The sequence below is a fragment of the Ambystoma mexicanum genome, chromosome 6q, assembly GCF_040938575.1.
Source record: "Ambystoma mexicanum isolate Mex_15411 chromosome 6q, UKY_AmexF1_1, whole genome shotgun sequence".
NCBI lineage: Eukaryota > Metazoa > Chordata > Amphibia > Caudata > Ambystomatidae > Ambystoma > Ambystoma mexicanum.
The window spans coordinates 1183892232-1183912286 of NC_090937.1; the positions used below are offsets into that span (position 1 = coordinate 1183892232).

A 20055-nucleotide genomic window follows, 5' to 3' on the forward strand; every position below is an offset into this window, starting at 1 on the left:
ACACAAGGGGAACCTCTTATCAAAAAACTTACCTGGAAGCCAAGCAAGTTTGGTTCTCACCAATCCGAAAATCCAGTGAAGTAACTGGATACCAACGCGCCCCTGCATCAGAAGCAGGATGGAGAGCTCGTCCTTCCAGACCCTAAGGTGAGACGCTACGAGAAATCACAGAAGGGTTTCAAGGAGGGTGAGAGGGGAAAGTGGGAGGCCGATTGCATTACCCCGCAGACAGTTAATCCCCTATTTTTGCCTATAGAGGATACTTTTGCGAGCCAGACAAGCCAGATTTGGGGGCCCGGTCCAGTCCGTCTTCCGAACCCTGCGCATCACCTTAGAAGAGGTCACAGCAGCGTGAACCAGGCCAGCGCCTCCGTGGGAGTCAGATGAGCGTAACAGATTGCCAGCGTAGCAAAGTTCGATCAGCATGGGTTAGCTTTAGGCAGGACCAGGCAGTGAAAGGAGGAATGAGACTCAATCAAGGGGGGTAATTGTGAGGTCACAGAGGTGAAGGGGAGGGGAGAGAACCAGGAGGAAGCCCCGGCAAGGCCAAACCCAAGAGACTCTTCTCCTGCTTTCCATTGCCAGCTAGGCCCACTCACTAGTCTCCTTGTAAGACTTTGTGCCCGAGTGAGTCATCGGGTTTATCTGTATCTAGATAAAACGCTGAAGAAGGGTTTAGGTTAGCTTAAAAGCCTGCACCACCAGGAAGGAATGAAGAAACCCAACTTGAATTATATGAACTGGGATGTTCAATCCATAGGCCAGGATGACTTGGGACCCCACGAAAAGCAGAGATAATCTTGTGAAAAGGGGCGCCTCTGAAGATAAAGAGATCCAAGTCCACCTAGCAGACGAACCACCCTGACCACTGTTGTTTGGGAAGGACCAGTTTGAGTTTAAGTTGACCCTTCCTATAACAAATCCCCAGATAAACCTCCAGAATCAACACATGGTTTTGGCATACTTTTTGGTCCAAGGCAAGGGTGACCTCCCATGTGACCAGGGCATGGCAACCACTACCTGATCATGACTCTGGGGGCAGGTGCCTCTATGATTGGTACTTCTTGTGGAACTAATACCTTGGGTGCCCGACATGGCGTTTCATTCTCATACGTGGCCCAATGGGTTTACAGGCAACATTTCTCACTAGTAAAACAAATGGGAAGTTTCTTCGTGGACAGTGGATTAATCACATAGCTCTGAGCGGGGTGGCGGACAGGGGCGCGGGGAAACTCAAGCCACTCCGTCTTGAATATCTCTGTGATCCTGAAGTACAACAGCATAGTGACTGCATTGCATTCCCCCTTTTGTCGTAGCTCCTCCCACTTGATAAACTGCCAGTCTAGTACTAGATCTACCAGTGTCTGCATCCCCAGCAACTGAAAGTGTACCAGAAAAGTTCTCATGTGTGAGCGGGATCCCACAACATGACACGGCCAGGGGTTGGGCCTCACTCCGGGGGGTCCCACCCCTATCGCCCCAGAGCATTCCCAGTAGGTTATTTGGGCTCGCAATTGCTTTTGCTAAAAGGGATTGAGGAGGGGGGTCAGCCGTGGGGGGTTTCCATTCCGCCACATTTTGAACCTGAGCTGCTAGATATAGGTATAGATTGGGGTTTTCTAGGCCTCCTTGCTCATATGATCGTGTAAGGTATCAAAATCCTGGCTTGCCGTCCGGCCCATGCTAGCCTAATCATCAAGCTTCTAACACGTGTCCAGTGATGCCTGGATGGCCATATTGGGACGTTATTGAAAATATACAATAGATTAGGCAGGATGACTATTTTGGCCAGGGCAATGCGGGCCACCTGGGAGATTGGCAGGAGGATCCATGCTTCCACTAAGTTCCAACGTTTCTAGTGCTTTTACAGAATTTTCTTTATATAGGTCCGTGGGGTTAGTGGATACTGTGATGCCCAAGTAGCGTATCCCTACGGGGCACCAGCGGAACTTGTCGCCCACATCCGTCCGTTGCACCCCTGGGGTCAAGGGGAGCACTTCAGATTTATTACAATTAATTCTCAGCCCTGAGAGCTCCCCATGTCTAGTAATCTCTTGTGTTTGGTGGGAGGTTGGGAGGATTTGTTCTAGGGCGAGCGGGCTGGTATTAATTGATCATTAATGCTATGTATGGACAATATCAAGTGCTTTTAAGATGATTGTGTAGTGTTTGGGGGCTCCCTGGGGACATGAGACAGGTGTATCCAATAACTAAGCCCATTCACAACGAGGGGAGTGGAAAACACCACTTCGTAAGAACCATGAAATCTGGGGGTTATTCCATTTCCTAACAAAACTCCTTACGTAAATGAATTCTCCAGGCAGCAGTGGTTGGGTGGGTGGGGAACCTGTCACAGTTGTGTTTGCAGTGTCTGGGGTGTCCACCGGTCGGGCCGTGCAATATGTCAGGAGATAAATTTAACTGCACGCGTTCGGTTTGTCAGATACTTTTTAAATTCTTCACTGAAGACCGCTGCTGTTCTATGGGCATCTGATGCCTTCCTGACCGGGGATATGGGCGTATTCATGCACCGACCAGTTACCACCTCATGGGGTGATGAATGATGGTCCTTGCTGGGTTGTGTGCTTAAGCTGAAGAGGGCCAAGGGTAAGCAAAGAAACCAGTTCTTTTTCAATGTGGTGCAAAGCTTTGATAATTTACTCTTGAGAAGGCCGTTGATCCTCTTGACAACGCCATTGGCCTGGGGTGATAAATTGAACACATCCAGTGTTTAAAGCCAAGTAGTGCTGTGATCTCTTTAAAGAGATAATTGAAATAATGTGCCCCATTATCGGACCATAGCACATCGCACAAACCCAATCGGGGGAAGACCCCACAGAAAAATGTAGCTGCACATATGGCATCCGGGTGTGCCCAAGGCCCTGCCCCAACCCACCGCGAAAAAGGGCAGTCCACAACAATTAAATACTGGCACCCATTGCACCTTTCCCCTATGTGCATGTAATCTACATGTAGCTCGCGGAATGGGCCAATAGGGCAGGGCAAAGTGCCCCCATAAATTTTGGAGCATCATGTCTATGCTGAAACATTTGACACGTGGTGCAGTGTACGATCATATTTGTGAGGTGCTCCTGAAGATTGGGCACACACCAATCTTCCTGTATGTTGGCTGCAATGTGTTACTTTGAGCTGTGGGAAAGGTAGTGAAGTTGGTCGTGTGGCTTTCTAATTACTCGTACAATCCTCTTACGTGTAGATACGCCGATTCACTATACTTGCTGGATCCGGCAAAACCGTTTGTTCGCTCAAGTCTGACAGCGGCCTGAACACCCCTGCAGGCTTGGGGGGCACTGGGATCACGTCAGGGTCATCAAATGAATTGCTTGTTTCCTATCTCTGCCCCCACCAAGGGTTCCTCATCAGAGTTGAGGGTCTTTGATAGGACTCGACAAGCAAGAGTCCTCTGTGGGCTGTCTTAGTCAGGATATGTATTCGTCCCGGGAAACAAAAAGAGGTATACCCCCACCCCAACCACGGCTGTGCCTGGAAATGGGGAGACCGTCCCATTTGATGTTCCATTGAATGGTGTTGTACCACCTCCCTGTTGAAATGTGTGTTGGGGTGTGTATTGTTTTACTGCTTGCTGCTGCTGGGCAGGTGGACCAGTATCTGCAGGGGTAACTGTGTGTAGTCCAGGTGTACCTCGTAGGGTATACAAGTCATTCTGGGTGCTGACCCTTGTAGGGGGTCCCTGGGGTGGTGGGCCATAGTTATACCCCATTTCACACAGTTCCAACATTGTTAAGACCCCATTCCCTCAAAGCCCCATCCCCTTGCCGCCCAAAAACCACTAATTTCTCAATGCTGTCCTCCTTGTTGCCACTGTGGGCTGGGGGTACTGTGGACCCCCCCCACTGCCTTTGCCCTCCTTCTGAACAAACTGCAGTTATTCTAGCGTTTGCAAACCCTTGGGCGTTTCCTGTCACCTCTGTCTGCAGCGGCGTCAATACTGACACCCCCACAGTGATTTTAGCAAATTTGTTTTGTACTAGTTTCGCTTCCGTCGCTTGCTGCTTCTTGGCAGTTTCATCGTCACGCTCCTTTATCCTCTTGCAATTGTGTATTACTATGCTCTGTATTCCACCCACCCCTTCGCCTCGATGTCCACAATTTTGTTTACTGCCTTTTGCAATTTGATAAAGTAGAAAAAGGGTATTTCCTGGTACCACGAGATACCCGTCTCCGCTCTCCACATCTGAATTTTAAGAATAAACTGAGAGGGGTCTTTGTCATCGCCCATAGTACATTGCATTATCGATTGTACGTTAGGTGTGTCAGGGAGTGCTCTCCACAGCGTGTCCCATATTTGTGCCCGGATCTTGTTAAACGATGCTGCAACATATGCATCATTCGCGCCATCAGAGCCTTCATCACCCTCTGAAATGTACTCCAGGTGGGGAGAGGAAGACCTCTTCGGACCAAAGCAGTGCCGGACCTTTGCCATAGCCTTTCTAGGGGCAAACCCCGTGCCACGGGGCCCCTCCAACACCACCTCGAAAGGCGTCGAGGCCACCAAACGAGTCGGCGCCGACAGAAAAGGCGTCGAGGCCGCCGAACAAGTCGGCGCCGGCGTCAGCTGCAACACCTTCAGCATCTGCGGCGTCACAGTCCTCGAAGGCGGAGCTCCGAGCGTGTCTCTCGACAACCTGGTCGCCGACGGCGTCGACGACCCCCTCGGAGGCAGAGCCTCGAGAGAAATCGTCGACCTCAGCGCCACGGGCGTCGACGTCTTCTTCGAAGACGGCACAGGATCACGCGGTCTCGAGCGCATCGAGGACCGGGACCTGGAACGGTCATGGCGAGAACGGCTACCCTTGTCCGAGCGGGATCTCTCCCGCGAGCCGTGCTGACCACCCGAGTCCAAAGGCGTACGGGCGGTGTCTCTCGACCGGTGCCGACCGACCCCACTCGGAGGCGCGGACGGACCGGTGCCCTGCGATTCCAGAATCGCTAGCATCTGCTTCCCGAAGGAAGCCCATTCCTCCGGTGTCGCTTGCATGGAGGGATAAGCGACCCGCCAACGGACGGAGTCCTCGGAAGAGGACGGGGAAGGCGACCTATGCCGGCGCTTCCTGGAATGCCTAGAAGAGGCGGAGGAGTGGCGAGACCGACTCCTGGAAGGAGACCCACCGGACTTCCGACGATGACGCGGAGAGTCACCCCTCGAGTCATCGGTTGAAAGCCCCGCAGACCTCGACTTCCGGGGCTTAGACACCCTGCCTACCGACAGCTTCTTGCGTTCCCGCAAGGCCTTTGCAGTGAGCGGCTAGCAGTCGACACAGTCATCCGTATCGTGGGCCTCCCTGAGGCACCAGAGGCAGGCGTCGTGCGAATCCGTGACCGACATCTTGGACCCACAGTCCCCGCAGTTCTTGAAGCCCGGACGCGGGGTCGAAGATGAGAAAGACATCGCCACACACAGGTCTTCACAACAAACCGAACAGGTTCAATGAACCGAGAATAGAAAACCGCAAACTCCAACGAGTCGAGGCGTACCGAGATTCACGAAGCGAACACGTTCGCGGAAAAAACGGAACTGAGGCTATGGGCGTCGTGCGTCCTACTTATCAAATCGGGTGACGTCGGCCGTCGGAGGAGGTCCTCGGGGACGGCGCATCGACGCAGGACGCAGACGCCAAAGATTTGCCGAAGCAGCACAGCTGTGGACATTACCTGTCATAGATATGGAATACGTCGGAGGACCCAATCCCCTCGAAATACAATTGTGAATGTAAAGAGAGACTGTCGCATGTATGAGGAAATAAGAATTCCTCGCAGGGGAGTATACCAGGCAAATTGCAAACCTACAGAAAAGTCCCAAGAAAGGACATTGTTGATTGAACAAAGAAGGAACTTTTTAAAAAAAGGAAACCACAAAACTGAGCAGATTTTCATCTAACAAGATTGTTGTGGGCAAAGAAAAGAGACCCAGAACTGTTACTCTAAGAGACATTGCCATCCCATTGAAGAATCCAGGGTAAGGGAACCACCCACTTGAACCAAGGTTCTGGTACCTTGGATAACTTATTTTGGAGCCATTATATGTTCATTTATTAACACTTTTTGCAAATACCAGGTTAAAGACATTTCCCTTCTCACCTCATTATTTAGTTTGTATGTGAGGGTCAGGACAGAATGTTAGGACACAAGGATGGCTCTGGATTCCCGATATCCTAACAAAGACAGTTCCTTCATGTTTAGTTTACAACAGAAGAAAACATAGTAATTCATTTATCATCAAGAATCTTAACGATCAAAGAGATACAGACTTTACAAATAGGATTAAGCTTTGTCCCCACATATGATAGTACTTTATTTGACACAAAGATTGAGTTATACAAATGAATACGCAAGATGAAACTCAAAGTATTTTTCAGTGAACTGGAGCAAGATCAAACAGAGGTTGCAGAGAATTCAGGCTTCAAAGAATTCAGGGGTACCTTCATTCCGCCAATATTGGTACCCTCTGTGGACATCTTTCAAAAACAAGTTACCAGAGATCTTGAAAAAAATCTATTTCAAACACTCCAGTAATCGGAAAATGAAAACGCATGAATTACAACTCATCAAGAATCTCTACAGTGACAAATCGATTACCATTAGATCAGCAGATAAAGGCGGGGCCTAGTTCTTTAGAACACCAAATATTATAAACAAGAGTGCGAAAGACAACTTAGTGACACCAACACCTATGCTAGACTCAACACACAGATCCAACAGGACAGAAAAACAACCTGGAAGAACTCTTAAATAAGGCGGAAGAACTCAAATAGATCAACCAGAATACTAAAAAATTCTTATCCAATCATTACCCTCTAGTAACACACTTCTACACACTTCCAAAAGTACATAAAGATCTGTATAAGCCACCAGGGAGACCAATAGTAGCGGGAATGAACAGTATCCTAGAACCGTTAGGAAAGTACATAGACTTTTTTCTGCAACCCCTGATCAAAAAAACTAGTACCTACATCAAAGACTCCACACATTTTCTTCAACACTTGAATGGTATACCATTTGACTCCAATAACATTTGCATTACAATAGACGTTAAAAGTCTCTACACATCCATTCCTCACAATCTTGGAAAAGAAGCAGTTGAATGGATACTATTACAGGAAGATGAGATACCAGCACAAAAGGAATTCATCATGACATTAATGGAATTCATAGGTAATAACTCACATTTCCGCTACAAAGATCAATACTACCTGCAGGTAGCAGGTACAGCGTTGGGGGCTACGATGGCCCTGCCCTATGCAAACTCATTTATGCATAAATTTGAAACGGAGTATGTACTACAAAACCAGTTATGGAAACAGAACCTAGCCATCTGGATTAGGTACATCGATGATATTTTTGGAGTTTGGACGAACACCGAATCGAAATTACTGGAATTTTTTTAACTACCTCAACAGTATAGACCCAAGAATTCAATTTACACATTAGCACTTAAAATACCATACACTTTTTGGATGTCAAAATCAATATGACAGACGCTGAATATAAAACAACGATATTCCGTAAGAGTACAGATCGGAATAACTTACTTCAAAGTTTCCATTAACCTAGTCTGATCAAAAATCTGCCATACAGCCAGATGTTACGAGTAAAAAGGATAGTAAGCGATCCAATAGATTACGATAATGGAGTTGCAGAAATGGGCAAGAAATTCCTGGAGAGAGGGTATTCAACGGAAGAAGTTAAGACAGCAGAAGTACGCGCAGCTACACAGAAAAGAGAAGATCTATTGAAGCCGAAGGTGAAGACGGATGCAACCCCACCTTTGATCTTTGTGTCCAAATATTCAAGACAAAGCAATAGCATAAAGGAAATCATCAAGAGTAATTGGAACACAGTGACATGCGACCAAAGAGTAGAACATTTATTCAAAGACATCCCTATTTTCGCCTACCAACGAAGTCAAAATCTCAAAGACAAATTTGTCAATAAAAGACCTCCACAGAAAAAGAGATACACAGACCGTATTGGCAGCTTTCCGTGTTTGAATTGTAGTAACTGTGGTTACATCCTTAAAGGTGAAACAGTCAACCATCCCTACACAGGAGAAAAGATCAAACTAAAAAGCTTTGCTACCTGCGATACACACAGCATCATTTATGCGATAAAACGCCCTTGCAGCCTCTACTATGTTGCCCAATTGCAAAGGGCGGCTAAAATAAGATGGAATGAAAACAGATCATGTATACGGAATTTGAATGTCAACTCAGCGGTAGCCAAACATTGGCAGGAAAAGAAACAATCTGTCACAAATCAAATTTATAATTTTGGAGGTAGTGAAAAGAAGAGACCTCCATGAGAACTTACAGAAAAGACTGGATCAACTAGAGACCTTTTGGATTGACAGGATGAGCTCATTGACACAAAAAGGGTTGAATGAAGAGATTAACTACATGTGCTACCTGTAACCTAAGGGACTTCACGCTGTCTCTCACTCTGCGTATTGCGTACATCAAGTCTTTCACACATTCTCCTAGTTGATGCATTGACATTGATCCCTATATGTCACCAGAAACTGCTCTGTTTGCTTTGACTAATCTAAGAAGGCGAGTTATCCATTTGTCTCGCTCTAAGCGTGCTTGATTTCGTAAGCAGGCATTTTTATTACATTCAGTTTGTTGCTTTTTGTTATTTGTACTTTGTTTTTTCCTAAAACTTTATTTGCACTTGATTGCTACTCAATGCACACATTACGAGGGATTAAACATACTGCTTAAGTACAACAGTAATTTACATTTCCACTACAAACGTAATTACAAGTATTGTCATGCAGAAAATGAAAGAAGCCAGAAAATCTGCTATGTCTTCAGTAACGGCTGATGCGTTACCATGGCGGCAACCCCGACCCCCGTGACCACATGGGGGTGTGGGGTGCAAGGCGTATGTGCGCCGACGATTTCGCTGAGACACGCCTCGCCCCGTCGCCATGGCGATGTGTAGAGAGTGAAGCCACGCGCACCCTCGGCAACGCGGCTTCGCTCGGCTTTCACTCACTGCGGAAGAGATTGATGAGAGGTGAGTGCCGTCCATGCTCTAACTCATGGCAGATAGACACAGAAGCTTTAGGGTCTAAACAGACTGTGTATTTTCTAATAGATGCTGTTTTATGCTCAGTGTTTACACTGATCGCACAAGAGGAAACCTACAACGGAGTAGAAAGAGGTATGCTTTTCATCTACTGTTGACAGCATTACAAGGTTAATACAGGAATTGCAACTAGCTGACACAAACTTTCTCTTGTTTTCTCTATTTTATGATTTGTGCTGACATAAATCAACCAATACAATTGGCACACGTCGGTATGTTTTTTTGAATTCTATACTTTACCATTACATATGTTTGGATTATTGTGCATCTCATTTGAAATTATCGTGAATGTGGTTTGCTGAACCCTAAAGGTTTAAAATTACGGTTTGTCATAAAACACGCATATGTACTGCCCTGAAGATGGTTTTAACCGAAAAGCATTGGCATATGCACATATAATGGCTAATTATTACAATCATATTTACGTCACTACTCGCCATAAGTCTAAAGGCTCACACATGAATGTGCATTAAACAGTTCCTGATTTAATAATAAGAGTTCCGGCATTTTTGTTCAAAATTTTGTTAAATAAGGAACTAAAAAAGGGTCACAGAAACGAACCTATAACTACCAGATGGATTTTGAATCAACATATGTCTGAACTTTTTCCAGCTCCTTTTGGGGCCAACTGAGAGCGCCAGCACTAAAAGGGTGGAGTCACCTTATTTTTTTGTTTGTCTGTAGATTTCAGGTAGGGAAATTTCTCTTAGAGTAGCGTCAGAGAGGCATTTTGCCCAACTTGTTTTTTAAAAGTCTTTAACCAAAACTTTGCGTCTGGCTTTCATTTCTGATCCCTCACAATGGGTTGTGCATCACATGTCACGGGCAGAAAGCAAAAGTTTTCTACTGGTTGATCATATATGCTTATTATGCCTTAATGTAAGCATTCCCACCGTGGGTGATTTAATGCAGTCCTCCTCCAGACAAGGGGCATCTCTCTGACAAATGCTCCTCAGTCCTGAGCGACACTGCCACCACTGCCTGGATGGAAAAAGCTTTATATTGCATCGCCGCCCTCTGCCCCCACTTCCAGTGCTATGCGGACGATACCCAGCTCATTTTATTTTCAGGCTACCCTCGGCCTCCTCCTCTCCTTCCCTCATCTCCGACTGTCTGTCTGCTATCCAGGAATGGTGTGCCGCCAATGACCTCTGCCTTAACGCCAGTAAGACTGAGATTCTACTCATCGGCGCACCCACTCCCTCCTTCCCTGCAGCTCTCTGGCCGGCCTCCCTTGGCCCCCTTCCTGCCCCTACATGCAAGGCCAAAAACCTCGGGGTCATCTTCGACTCCACACTCTCCTTCTCTCCTCATATATCTGATGTCTCTAAGAAATCACACTACCAGCTGCACCTCCTCAGAGGTATTCTTCCCTTCCTCTCCTTCCCCCAGAAGCTCACTGTCTCCCGAGCCCTGGTTCTCTCAAGGCTGGACTACTGTAACAGCCTCTATCTTAATCTCCCTGCCTCCACTCTCCGCCCTCTGCAACTTATCCAGAACAGAACTGCGAGACTTGTCCTTGGCCTCAAGCCCAGGGACCGTATCTCTCCAGGACTGAAATCTCTTCACTGGCTCCCAGTGGCTGCGAGGATTAAGTTCAAAACCCTCTGCATTGTCCACAAGGCCTTCTGGGGCTTGGGGCCTAAATACCTTCAACTCTCTCTTCCTAAATATCTTCCTTCACGAGCCCTTCGCTCATCCATCTCTAACTCCCTCATGGTCAGCCGCTTCTCGAAGCAACGCGCTGGGGGTAGATCTCTCTCCGCAGCAGGGGCCTCCCTCTGGAACAGCCTGCCTGCCTCCCTGAAACTTGAGGAGAACCATCTCCGGTTCCGGAAGCACCTCAAAACCTTCCTCTTCGCTTCTGCCTTCTCTCTCCCTCTCCCCTGCTAAACCTGCTTAACTCCCCACTGAATTCTGCACTTAACCTGCATCTGGGCCACTCTCAGCGACCTCGGTCCAGGGCCCAGCCACTCTCCACTTGCACTGCCCCCCTGGCTCCCCCTGCACTGTGGGACTGTCACTGTATCCTTACAGCCCCCTGCCCAGCACTTGCTCTGCACTTACCTCGCACTTGCCACCAGCTGGCCCTTTTTATTTATTATTTATCATTATTATTTCATTACGCCACTTACCTTGTACTGCACTTTTCCCCCCACCTCCTCCCCCTGCACTTTCTCCTTTTTCCCCTTACCTCTGCACTTGCGCGATCTGAATGACACCTGGCCTAGTAGGATCGCTTGTCCGTCTTCCCCTTGTTTCCCTCCCTCCCTGCCTCGTCGCGCCTTGAAACACTTGTGTATAGGCGCGTTACAAATACCTTATCATATCATATCATAAAGGAGATGGCCAATCTATTCTGTGGATGCTATATGGAGTGGGTGCTCGGATCAAAATCCATGGCACCAGGGAATTCCCAAACCATCGGCAACGGTAATCCTTGCTGCAGTGCCTTCTTCAGTTGGAGCTCAGAATCAAAGTGTTCATGTTGGGCCCCAGCTGGCCCAGTCCCTTGTTTGATGACTTTGCAGAGACTGCAGAGGTAAGAGGATATGGTGGAGTTAGTGGAAGTGCTCACCCCAAAAATGTAGAGTGAGATCTTATAATTCTTAAATATACACTTTTAGCCAGAAGAGCATTAAGTGCCAACTCGTGATGAATTAATGGGGGTGAATTAACAGGGAGACAAAAATTATGGCTAGAGACATTCAGAACGACTGAAGGACACCCCAGATCACGAGAGAGGTGGAGAAACGGCTCTTTGAATGTGTGGAAAAACAGAGGGGGTAGTAAATCTCTGCTGGAGAATCTGCTTGACATTCTACTTTCCCTGGATGTAGGCAAATCCCTGGGACACGAGGTGAGATTCTGCCCAAATTTCTAGAATCTCTGCCAAATCTGCCAGAAGCTTTCTTGTGGTTTCCACCTGTTAGTTGACATAAGCCTTGGCCACCAAGATGTCTGCGTGTACCAGAACTGGCAAGTCTGACAACTGGTCTTCGAAGTGGCAAAGATCCATGAAGCCTGTCCTTGGGTCCCTTCAATTCAAGGATAACTTACAGATTCCAAAGTTCCTAAACCGAAGAACAGAATGACTCCTAAGCCTGTCTGTCTGGCATCCCTTGCCACCATAGTTAGTTCCCGAAGAGTCGGTGGAACACAAACACATTGTCAGTGTAAAACTACCACTGGGGATCGGTTGTCAAAATGTGGGACAGAGGCACCTGAATGTCATAGTTCTAATTGTCCAGGGACGAAAACCTGAGCATTCCATCCACGCCAGGGTCTGAAATCTGTGGCTTTGCAATCTATGGCCCGCCAGATGTTTTGGACTATGACTCCCATGATTCCTCTCCATTGACTATGATGGATTAGACTGAAGGGGACTGTAGTCCAAATCATCTGGAGAGCCTAAGGTTGCAGACCCATGGCTACAGGCTTTAAGTGTAGTGTTATCTCCATCTTCCCTTATACTAGAAGGCAGTAGCGGGCTGCAACCAATTTCATACTCAAACTGCTTGAAGACCAGACTGAAGCTTTAGTGCTCTCTGTGGATGATGAAATACTCTTGGCTACAGAGTGAGCAGTCTGGCACCAATGACATTCAGAATCTGAGAAGGAACCACATGAAAATGTTCATGATTTATAATCCAGAGAAGTTGAGTCACAATGTTTCTGACTATTTAAGCATGCCAATGAATTAGCTGGGCTGAATAGGAATTAAATCAGTCTTTGAGGATTGAATGACGATGAGTCCCTCAATCCCCGTAGAAGAGTCCTAGTAACTGAGCCAATTCCTTTGTGAATCTATCAGGGACCTTTTTTGACCAAATGGTAGAACAGGAAACTGGCAATGGCAATCTGCCACCACAAAACTTAAGAAGTCTTTGTTCACCAGGACGACTGGTATATAGACTTATGCTCCCTGTGGTCTATGAAGACCATGATCTCAGCTAGAATCTTAGCAATGAATCACATTTACTCCATCCGGAAAGTGGCATTTTGATTGAACCTATTCACCGCTTTCAATTGTACCGCAGAAACCTGACGCCTCATAGCCAAGAACTTGAGAATACAAACTTCTATTTTGTTCAAGCACCGAGCCTGGAATTACAGCAACTTTGGTCAATCAATCACATACACTGTGCAAACAAGAAGGCTGCATTATTTACGGGATTCCTGAGAATAGGGGCCTCAACTAACAGGCAGAGAAAGAGCTCACAAACTATTGCATAACTGAGTTTGACAATGTCCAGCACCCACTGATATGAAACGAAATGCTCAGAGACAGAGAAACAAAATGTATGCATATGCTATCCCACTATGCCAATTCCAGAAGAGATGGGATTTGACCTGGCCCAGTAAGGACTGGCAAGGGGTTGCAGTGGCACAGAAGGAGGTTGAAAAAAAAAACACCTCAGACCGCTGGAGGGCGTGTCTCAAAGGCTGAACACAAGAGGATGGCAGAAAAGTTCTATGTTTAACTGAAATGGACAGTTTTCTGTCCGCAGTGGAATGTTCATAGACTGGGTCAGTGTTGACCCAAACAATACCTGGCCCATGAAATGTAGATGTGGGAGAGAAAATGTGAGCTGCATCAACCTACAAAAATTGAAGCCAATATTGCTTTTGGGCACCAAAATTGAATGAGAAGGGAGATGCGGTAAACTTTGATGTGTCGTTTGCGATATCTGGCAGGAACTGTATTTGCATTCAGGTCATGATCAACCTTTCTGCACAGTCAATTCCATCCTCTGCCACAGCCCAAAGTGCATGGAAGTCATCAACCAAGAACCAAGTAGGATAATTGACCAATGTCAGATCTAACCGGAAAATGAAATGAAGCTTACAAGAGCTTTGAGAACTTAAACTAGCGATCTAAAGAAGCCAGGGTGAAGCATCTTCAGAAGCCACTGAAGTTAATTAGAAAAAGTTGGAAACAGGTAATTAAAATCAAAGCGCTCACATTGTCAGGTTCCTTGAATTCACAATCTTGAAATGCTGTATCCCATACATTCCCATAAACGCAGGTGTCTAATTTGTGAATTTTGACTCCATCAGATGTAGAGGGCTGAACCAGATCAATTTAGGTAGTAAAGAATGTATTGTGAAACCTCTTTTTATTAAGCTACATTTTATTAATGTTAGTGAATATAAGTCGAACAATTCCTTAGAAAAATAATTCCAACATGTTAAGGTATTTGCCCGAAGATATCTGTGGCTCCTCTTCAGGTTCATGCTTAAACTCATTTATGGGTGACTGTCGACCACGTCTGCTCTGTAACTTCATCGCTCCTATTTTGGACTGCATCAGCAGCAGGAGCTTGAGGGGTAGAGCTGGAGCCATGGGACAAGGCCCAGAATTCACAAAAGCGGTTAAGAGGAGCAGGAGACCCAGGATTTTAGGGGATACATGCAGGATATTTAGGTGCATGACTATTTTTATGCTACTGCTTAGGTTTATGCCTTCGCGGAAGGGTATGGGGAGCAGGCCCTAGCGTACTTTCTCTTTTCCCTTTTTCTTCCCAATTGTCCAACTTGAGCAACATCCCAAATGTCCTTAAATTACTTACATGTAAGGACAAATGTCTTACATGTGCGACCTGAGCGTGTTGTCTCATTCGTGTAGGAGTGCAATGCATTACTCTGGCTCTGTTTCTGTAGGAGGGTCCGCAGAAGAAGGGGGTTGGAATCCGGTGTGCCATTCCGTGAAAAGAAACTGGCACCCACAGAGGCAGAGCATCTGTCTGAGGCACATTCAAGCACGTCTCGACAGGGCCAGCGTCTGCAGACACTCGGGAAGGATCAGCAGGAAATGGGAATGCACAAGAATTCACCTATCAAAGACAACAAATAGAAACACTCCCAGAAAAACTCACGAGGGGTCTGGCAATCAGAAAAGCAAAAAGGCAGGGAGTACAGAGCGAGCAGTTTTGGCCTATAACCTTTTGTTAAAAGCGAGACTACTTTTAGGGAATTATCTTAATTAAAATGATGCAGCTTTCTTGGGGTGGTAGTCTCTGGGGTGACTCTCCCTCAATACTGTAGTACTGGGACGAGAAAGACAATGAGGTTATGCGGTTTTTGGTATTGAGAAGACATAATTGAAAACCTCATTGAACGACTGTTATCATTGTGCAGTGGGTATTTGGGTGCCATGTTCGGTGTTGTGGAGTGTTAAGAGCGTTTTTCCTAATTGCTATGCACTGTCAGCCTGGGAGAAAGCTTTGTCCAAACTAGAGAACATTTTGAAACATACTGTGTGTGCAAACAGCAGCACATGTTTCATCGGATTCCTAAATTACCTGCAGGATGATCATGTCTGGTCGATACTGCTTCCTTAGGCCCATGTCAAACATCAGAAACTTTAGCATGTTGAAGGCATCCTCTTCACTCATGTGCAGCAGCAGGATGCCGGCCACGAAGCTCAGCCCCTGGCAGTAGCCCACCTCGGGGTCCAGCAGCGAGTAGGCCTTCAAGATGTTGTAGAGGGACAGCTGCCCTGCTCCCAGCTGTGCAGAGAAGTAAGGGTGTGTCGGGAAGGTGCGCCCTGTGAAAACAACGTAGGTGAACATTCAAACATGCCTTTTTAAACTCTACTATCTAGACAGGTCAAACAAACAACTCTTTTGAAGCTACCTTATCTTTTTAAGTCAACTCCGAGCGCTGCCGTCACTGAGTAAACAATATATAATCAACTTGTCCTTGGCCATTTTTTGTGAATAAATAAAAAAAGAACAGCTCATAAAACGTATTGCTATGTTTAGATAATGGTGTCTGTAATAAAGCAGTACAGTTCTTATACGTAAGGCAAGCACACCGATCCCACACCCCCAACACAATCCACGTGCCTTTAGCATGACCAAACAGCGACACCCATAGGCTGTTGCAATTCCTGCTCATTTGGCGTGGTTTACTTGGCTGAGCATTGACGTGGAGGACGCAAATTTTTCTGTGTGATAATTTTGCAATAGAAGTGTTTAAAAAGTATGGAAGCTCTCCTAATGCGCTATATACGGAGTGATAATGTGGAAGATGGCGACGCTAAAGACCTGAATTTGAGACCATCTTTAGGAACGTCAATCAAAAAGCCACTTCTGCGTCTAAGATATATTTAAGACTTTTATTATGATTTTTTTTTCCTTCTTTAACTTTTTTCGGGAACATTTGGAGCAGGGTTTATTTTTCAATTTTTCAAGGAACGGAAACCTAATCTATTCACTCCACCCCTGGCACACAAAGACGTCTGTGTTTCAGGAGCATGCTTAAGAGCATGCTTAATAGCTCGCCTCTTCCAGGGCCAGTGAAGCGCCTCCCGCAGCAACCCACTTGTTGAATATCACCCGCCCTTTCTGTTCCAGGAATACTAATGGTGGCACTGTGTATTGCAAGATATGATCAGAATTTTGAGAATGGCCTTACAAACAGGTCTGTGTGATTAAAACACTTCTCCAAAGAGTAACTGCTGACGTTTTTTTCTTTTAAGGAGCGCATGTGGGAAATATATTGTTCATGTCCACTTCCAAGTGACACTTGCATAGTCACAAATAAGCAGAAAGCGATTGGACACGCTTTACTGGAGAACCGCCAAATATGTTGACCCACATTGTACAACTTTCATTCGAAGTAAGAAGACCTCATCCACACCCTAAGCACCAACATTACACCCACCTCTAAAAGAATCCTCCTTGGAGACCTTAACTAAGGACTGAAGGACCCTGCTGACCACAACACTACCTATCTAGCCAACTCGCTTAGTGCCCTAGGATGCAGCCACTGTGTTGCCATCCCTACCCACTCTAAAGGCCGCACATTGGATCGGTTCATAGTCCTCAACTGCCATATCTCAGTTCTCACCAATCAGCCTGTCCCTTGGTCTGATCACCATGCTATTACCTTCCCGATCGCTCTGGCCACCCCTCTCACCAACTCCACCCTGGCCCTGCCGCCTACAATGGTGCGAAGCTCTCGCAAGCTAACGCAAGACATCTTACCCCTCCTTGACTCACTACAAGAAGAAACACCATCTGATTCAGACCCGGACCTCCTAGCGGAACTCTATGCCACAACCTTACTCAAAACAGTAGATACAGCAGCCCCCCCATTGCCCTACGCAAAATTAAACCTTCCGCGCACCTCATAGCATGGTTCACACAACTGACCAACTGGAGAAATGCTCCTTCCAACACTAACAAAGCAGAGGTTTCCAATAGCTGCCAAGACCTACAAAATAACCATCCTTCATGTCAAATCATCCACATACAACACCAGAATTGACAATGTCAAATCCAACACTCGTGAGATACTCAACATCCCCAGGGATCTACAATCCCTCACCACTTCCACCAACTTCTCCAAAGATTAAATCTGGTAGACAGCTATCAAGAACACCCTACTCAATAAAATATCCACTGTACAATAGAAAATCAATGTGAAGCAAGCATTCATTCCACACAACCTACACCCCCCTCCCCACAACACCAACTCAAGCCAATGGAAAACGCCCCCCCTTTTCACTTCAATCTGGTCATCTAATTGGAAGTCTCCACCATCTTGAAAGGGCTTAATCCTTCCAGATAAAAGGGGACATCTGCCCAGCTGCCATCATCAAAGACTAAAGACTACACTGACTCCCTAACGTCGTCCATCGCTAAATTCATTAATGCATCATTCTCATCCTGCTGGGTTCCATCATTCCTCGAGGAAGCCTGGGTTCTTACTACCCCTGCTCAAGAAACCCACCTTAGACCCAGCCATGCCTACAAACTACAGACCCATCACCACAGTCCCGGCCCTCCAAGATTCTGGACAAAGCCACATACTTGCAAATTCAGAAACACATAGAAACTCACCACATTCTCCGACTGGCAATCCGGCTTCCAACCTGGGCATGGCACTGAGTCGGCCCTTCTCGACCTAAAGAACCAGCTTGATGAGATCAGAGACACTGGCAGACCTGCAATAATTCTGCTCTTGGATCTCAGCTACATTTGGCCTGGTTGACCAAAAGATCCTTTGCCAACACCTCACATCAGCAGCTAACTTCTATAATTGTTCTTTTATAAAACGTTAAAGGACATTTGTACCGCGCACTATCACCACCGTAGTGGTCCCTTGGCACTCTGGCAGCTCTGAAAGAGGAGGGGAGGTCGAGTTAGTGGGAGGAAGCAGGAAAAGTGCAAGAGAGCAGTGATGTGCTTTTGGCGGCTTCAGCCCGGTGGGTCCGTTGGCTGGGCCTGGGGTGTTTGCGGCCGGTAGTCATCGTGTACTGTTTTACAAGGCTATGTGTGTTTTAGTTTTGCTGTTGCAATGTAGTGAAGTTTTGTGCGGTTTGTTGTGCTGTAGGTTTTGGTTGTGTTTGGTTTGGAGTTTGAGAGGTGTATGCAGAAATGGAAATTGTTAGTAGGGTTGGTTAGTTTGCATCTCTATCCTGAATTGAAGTGCTCGGCTTGCGTAGTCTCCCCTGTTGTGGCTCTGTCCTCATCTGGGTCTGACTGGCATACAGGTTCCATACTCCTCTAGTCCTCGCCTCTAACATGCTCTCTCATGGCTCCCCTTATCCTCCATTTAGACTCTAATGGCCAGTGCATCTGCTAATGACAACCTCTCAGGTAGTGGGGAGATTGCCTATGTCTCGATAATTCCACATCAACGTGGTACCTGGCGGTAATTAAATTACGGGGCGGGCGAAAGTGTTAGTGGGGTTGTCTAGGTTAGTTGACTCAGTCTCGTGTGTGCCACCTGTGTTCCTGTCTATCCGATGTCACCCGTCCAGCTGCCGTGGGCTTTACTCTCCCCAGTCAGGGATGTCCGAGTCTTTTTGGTTTAGTTATCCTTTTTACCAGTTTCGTTTTTCAGGTTTAGTCAGTGGTGTTGTAGAGCCAGGTTTTTAGTGATTTCCTGAATTTTAGGTGATTCAGTGTTTCTTATTTGGTTTGGGATGTTGTTCCAGGTTTTTGCGGCTAAGTGGTAGAAGGAGGTGCCGCCAAGTTTTTTCGAGAGGTATGGTTTGAGTTCCAGGCGGATTTCGTTGCTCGATCGGAGGGGTCTCGTTGGTTTGTAGACTGTTATTTTCTTTTGTAGGAATTCTGCTCCTTGTCCGCGGATTTCCCTGTGCATTATGCACATTGTTTTGAAGGTGATGCTATGTTTAACTGGGAGCAAGTGTAGGGTTTTTAGGGCTGGAGTGATGCGATCTCTTCTGGATAGTTTGAGGAGTAGTCTTGCTACTGCATTTTGGATCCGTTGCAGTTTCTTCAGCAGGTATTCAGGTATTCCGAGGTAGAGGCTGTTTGCATAGTCTATTTTAGACATGATTAGGGCGACGATAGTGAGTGTTTTGTGTGCGAAGGAGAGGAAAGGTAGAATTCTTCTTGCTGTCCGGAGGAGGAAAAAGCATTTCTTCACTGTTGCATTTATTTGTGGCTCCAGGGTTAGGTTGTTGTCCATTAGGTCTCCCAGATTTTTTACTACCTTCGATGGTGTTGGTGCGTTTCCCATTTCCGTAGGCCACGGGATGGTGGTTTCGTTCTCTTTGTCTTTGGATACGATCATGATTTCTGTCTTTCCTGGGTTGATTTTCAGGTTGTTGGCATCCATCCAGTCGAAGACTTCTTTTAGGCAGTCGGTAAGGGTTGAATGGTCGGCATCGGTGTCTTTGATTTTGTAGATGATCTGAGTATCATCTGCATAGTTGTAACATGTAATGTTGTATTTTTTGAAGATTCTGATGACCGGAGTCTGGTAGATGTTGAAATATAGTGGATATAGTCAGGATCCTTGTGGTACTCCACAATCATTAACTCGTGGAGTGGATTTGAAAGGTTTTATCCATACGGTTTCTGTTCTGTCTGTTAGGAATGATTTGGTCCAGCGTAGCGCTGTGTCTGTTATGCCTATGTTTTCTAGTCTTTTGGTCAGGGTGTC

General features: G+C 46.5%; 1 protein-coding gene across 8 annotated transcripts in view; it reads right to left on the minus strand.

Moving 5' to 3' along the window:
• TBC1D1 (TBC1 domain family member 1) overlaps positions 1 to 20055 on the minus strand; it is a 1823125-nt gene that overhangs the window by 327926 nt on the left and 1475144 nt on the right. For all 8 annotated transcript variants that reach the window (XM_069631813.1, XM_069631816.1, XM_069631814.1 and 5 more), the window contains one exon: positions 15435 to 15679. In XM_069631813.1, coding sequence (XP_069487914.1) covers positions 15435 to 15679 — 245 coding nt within the window. The remainder of the gene's footprint in view (positions 1 to 15434; positions 15680 to 20055) is intronic.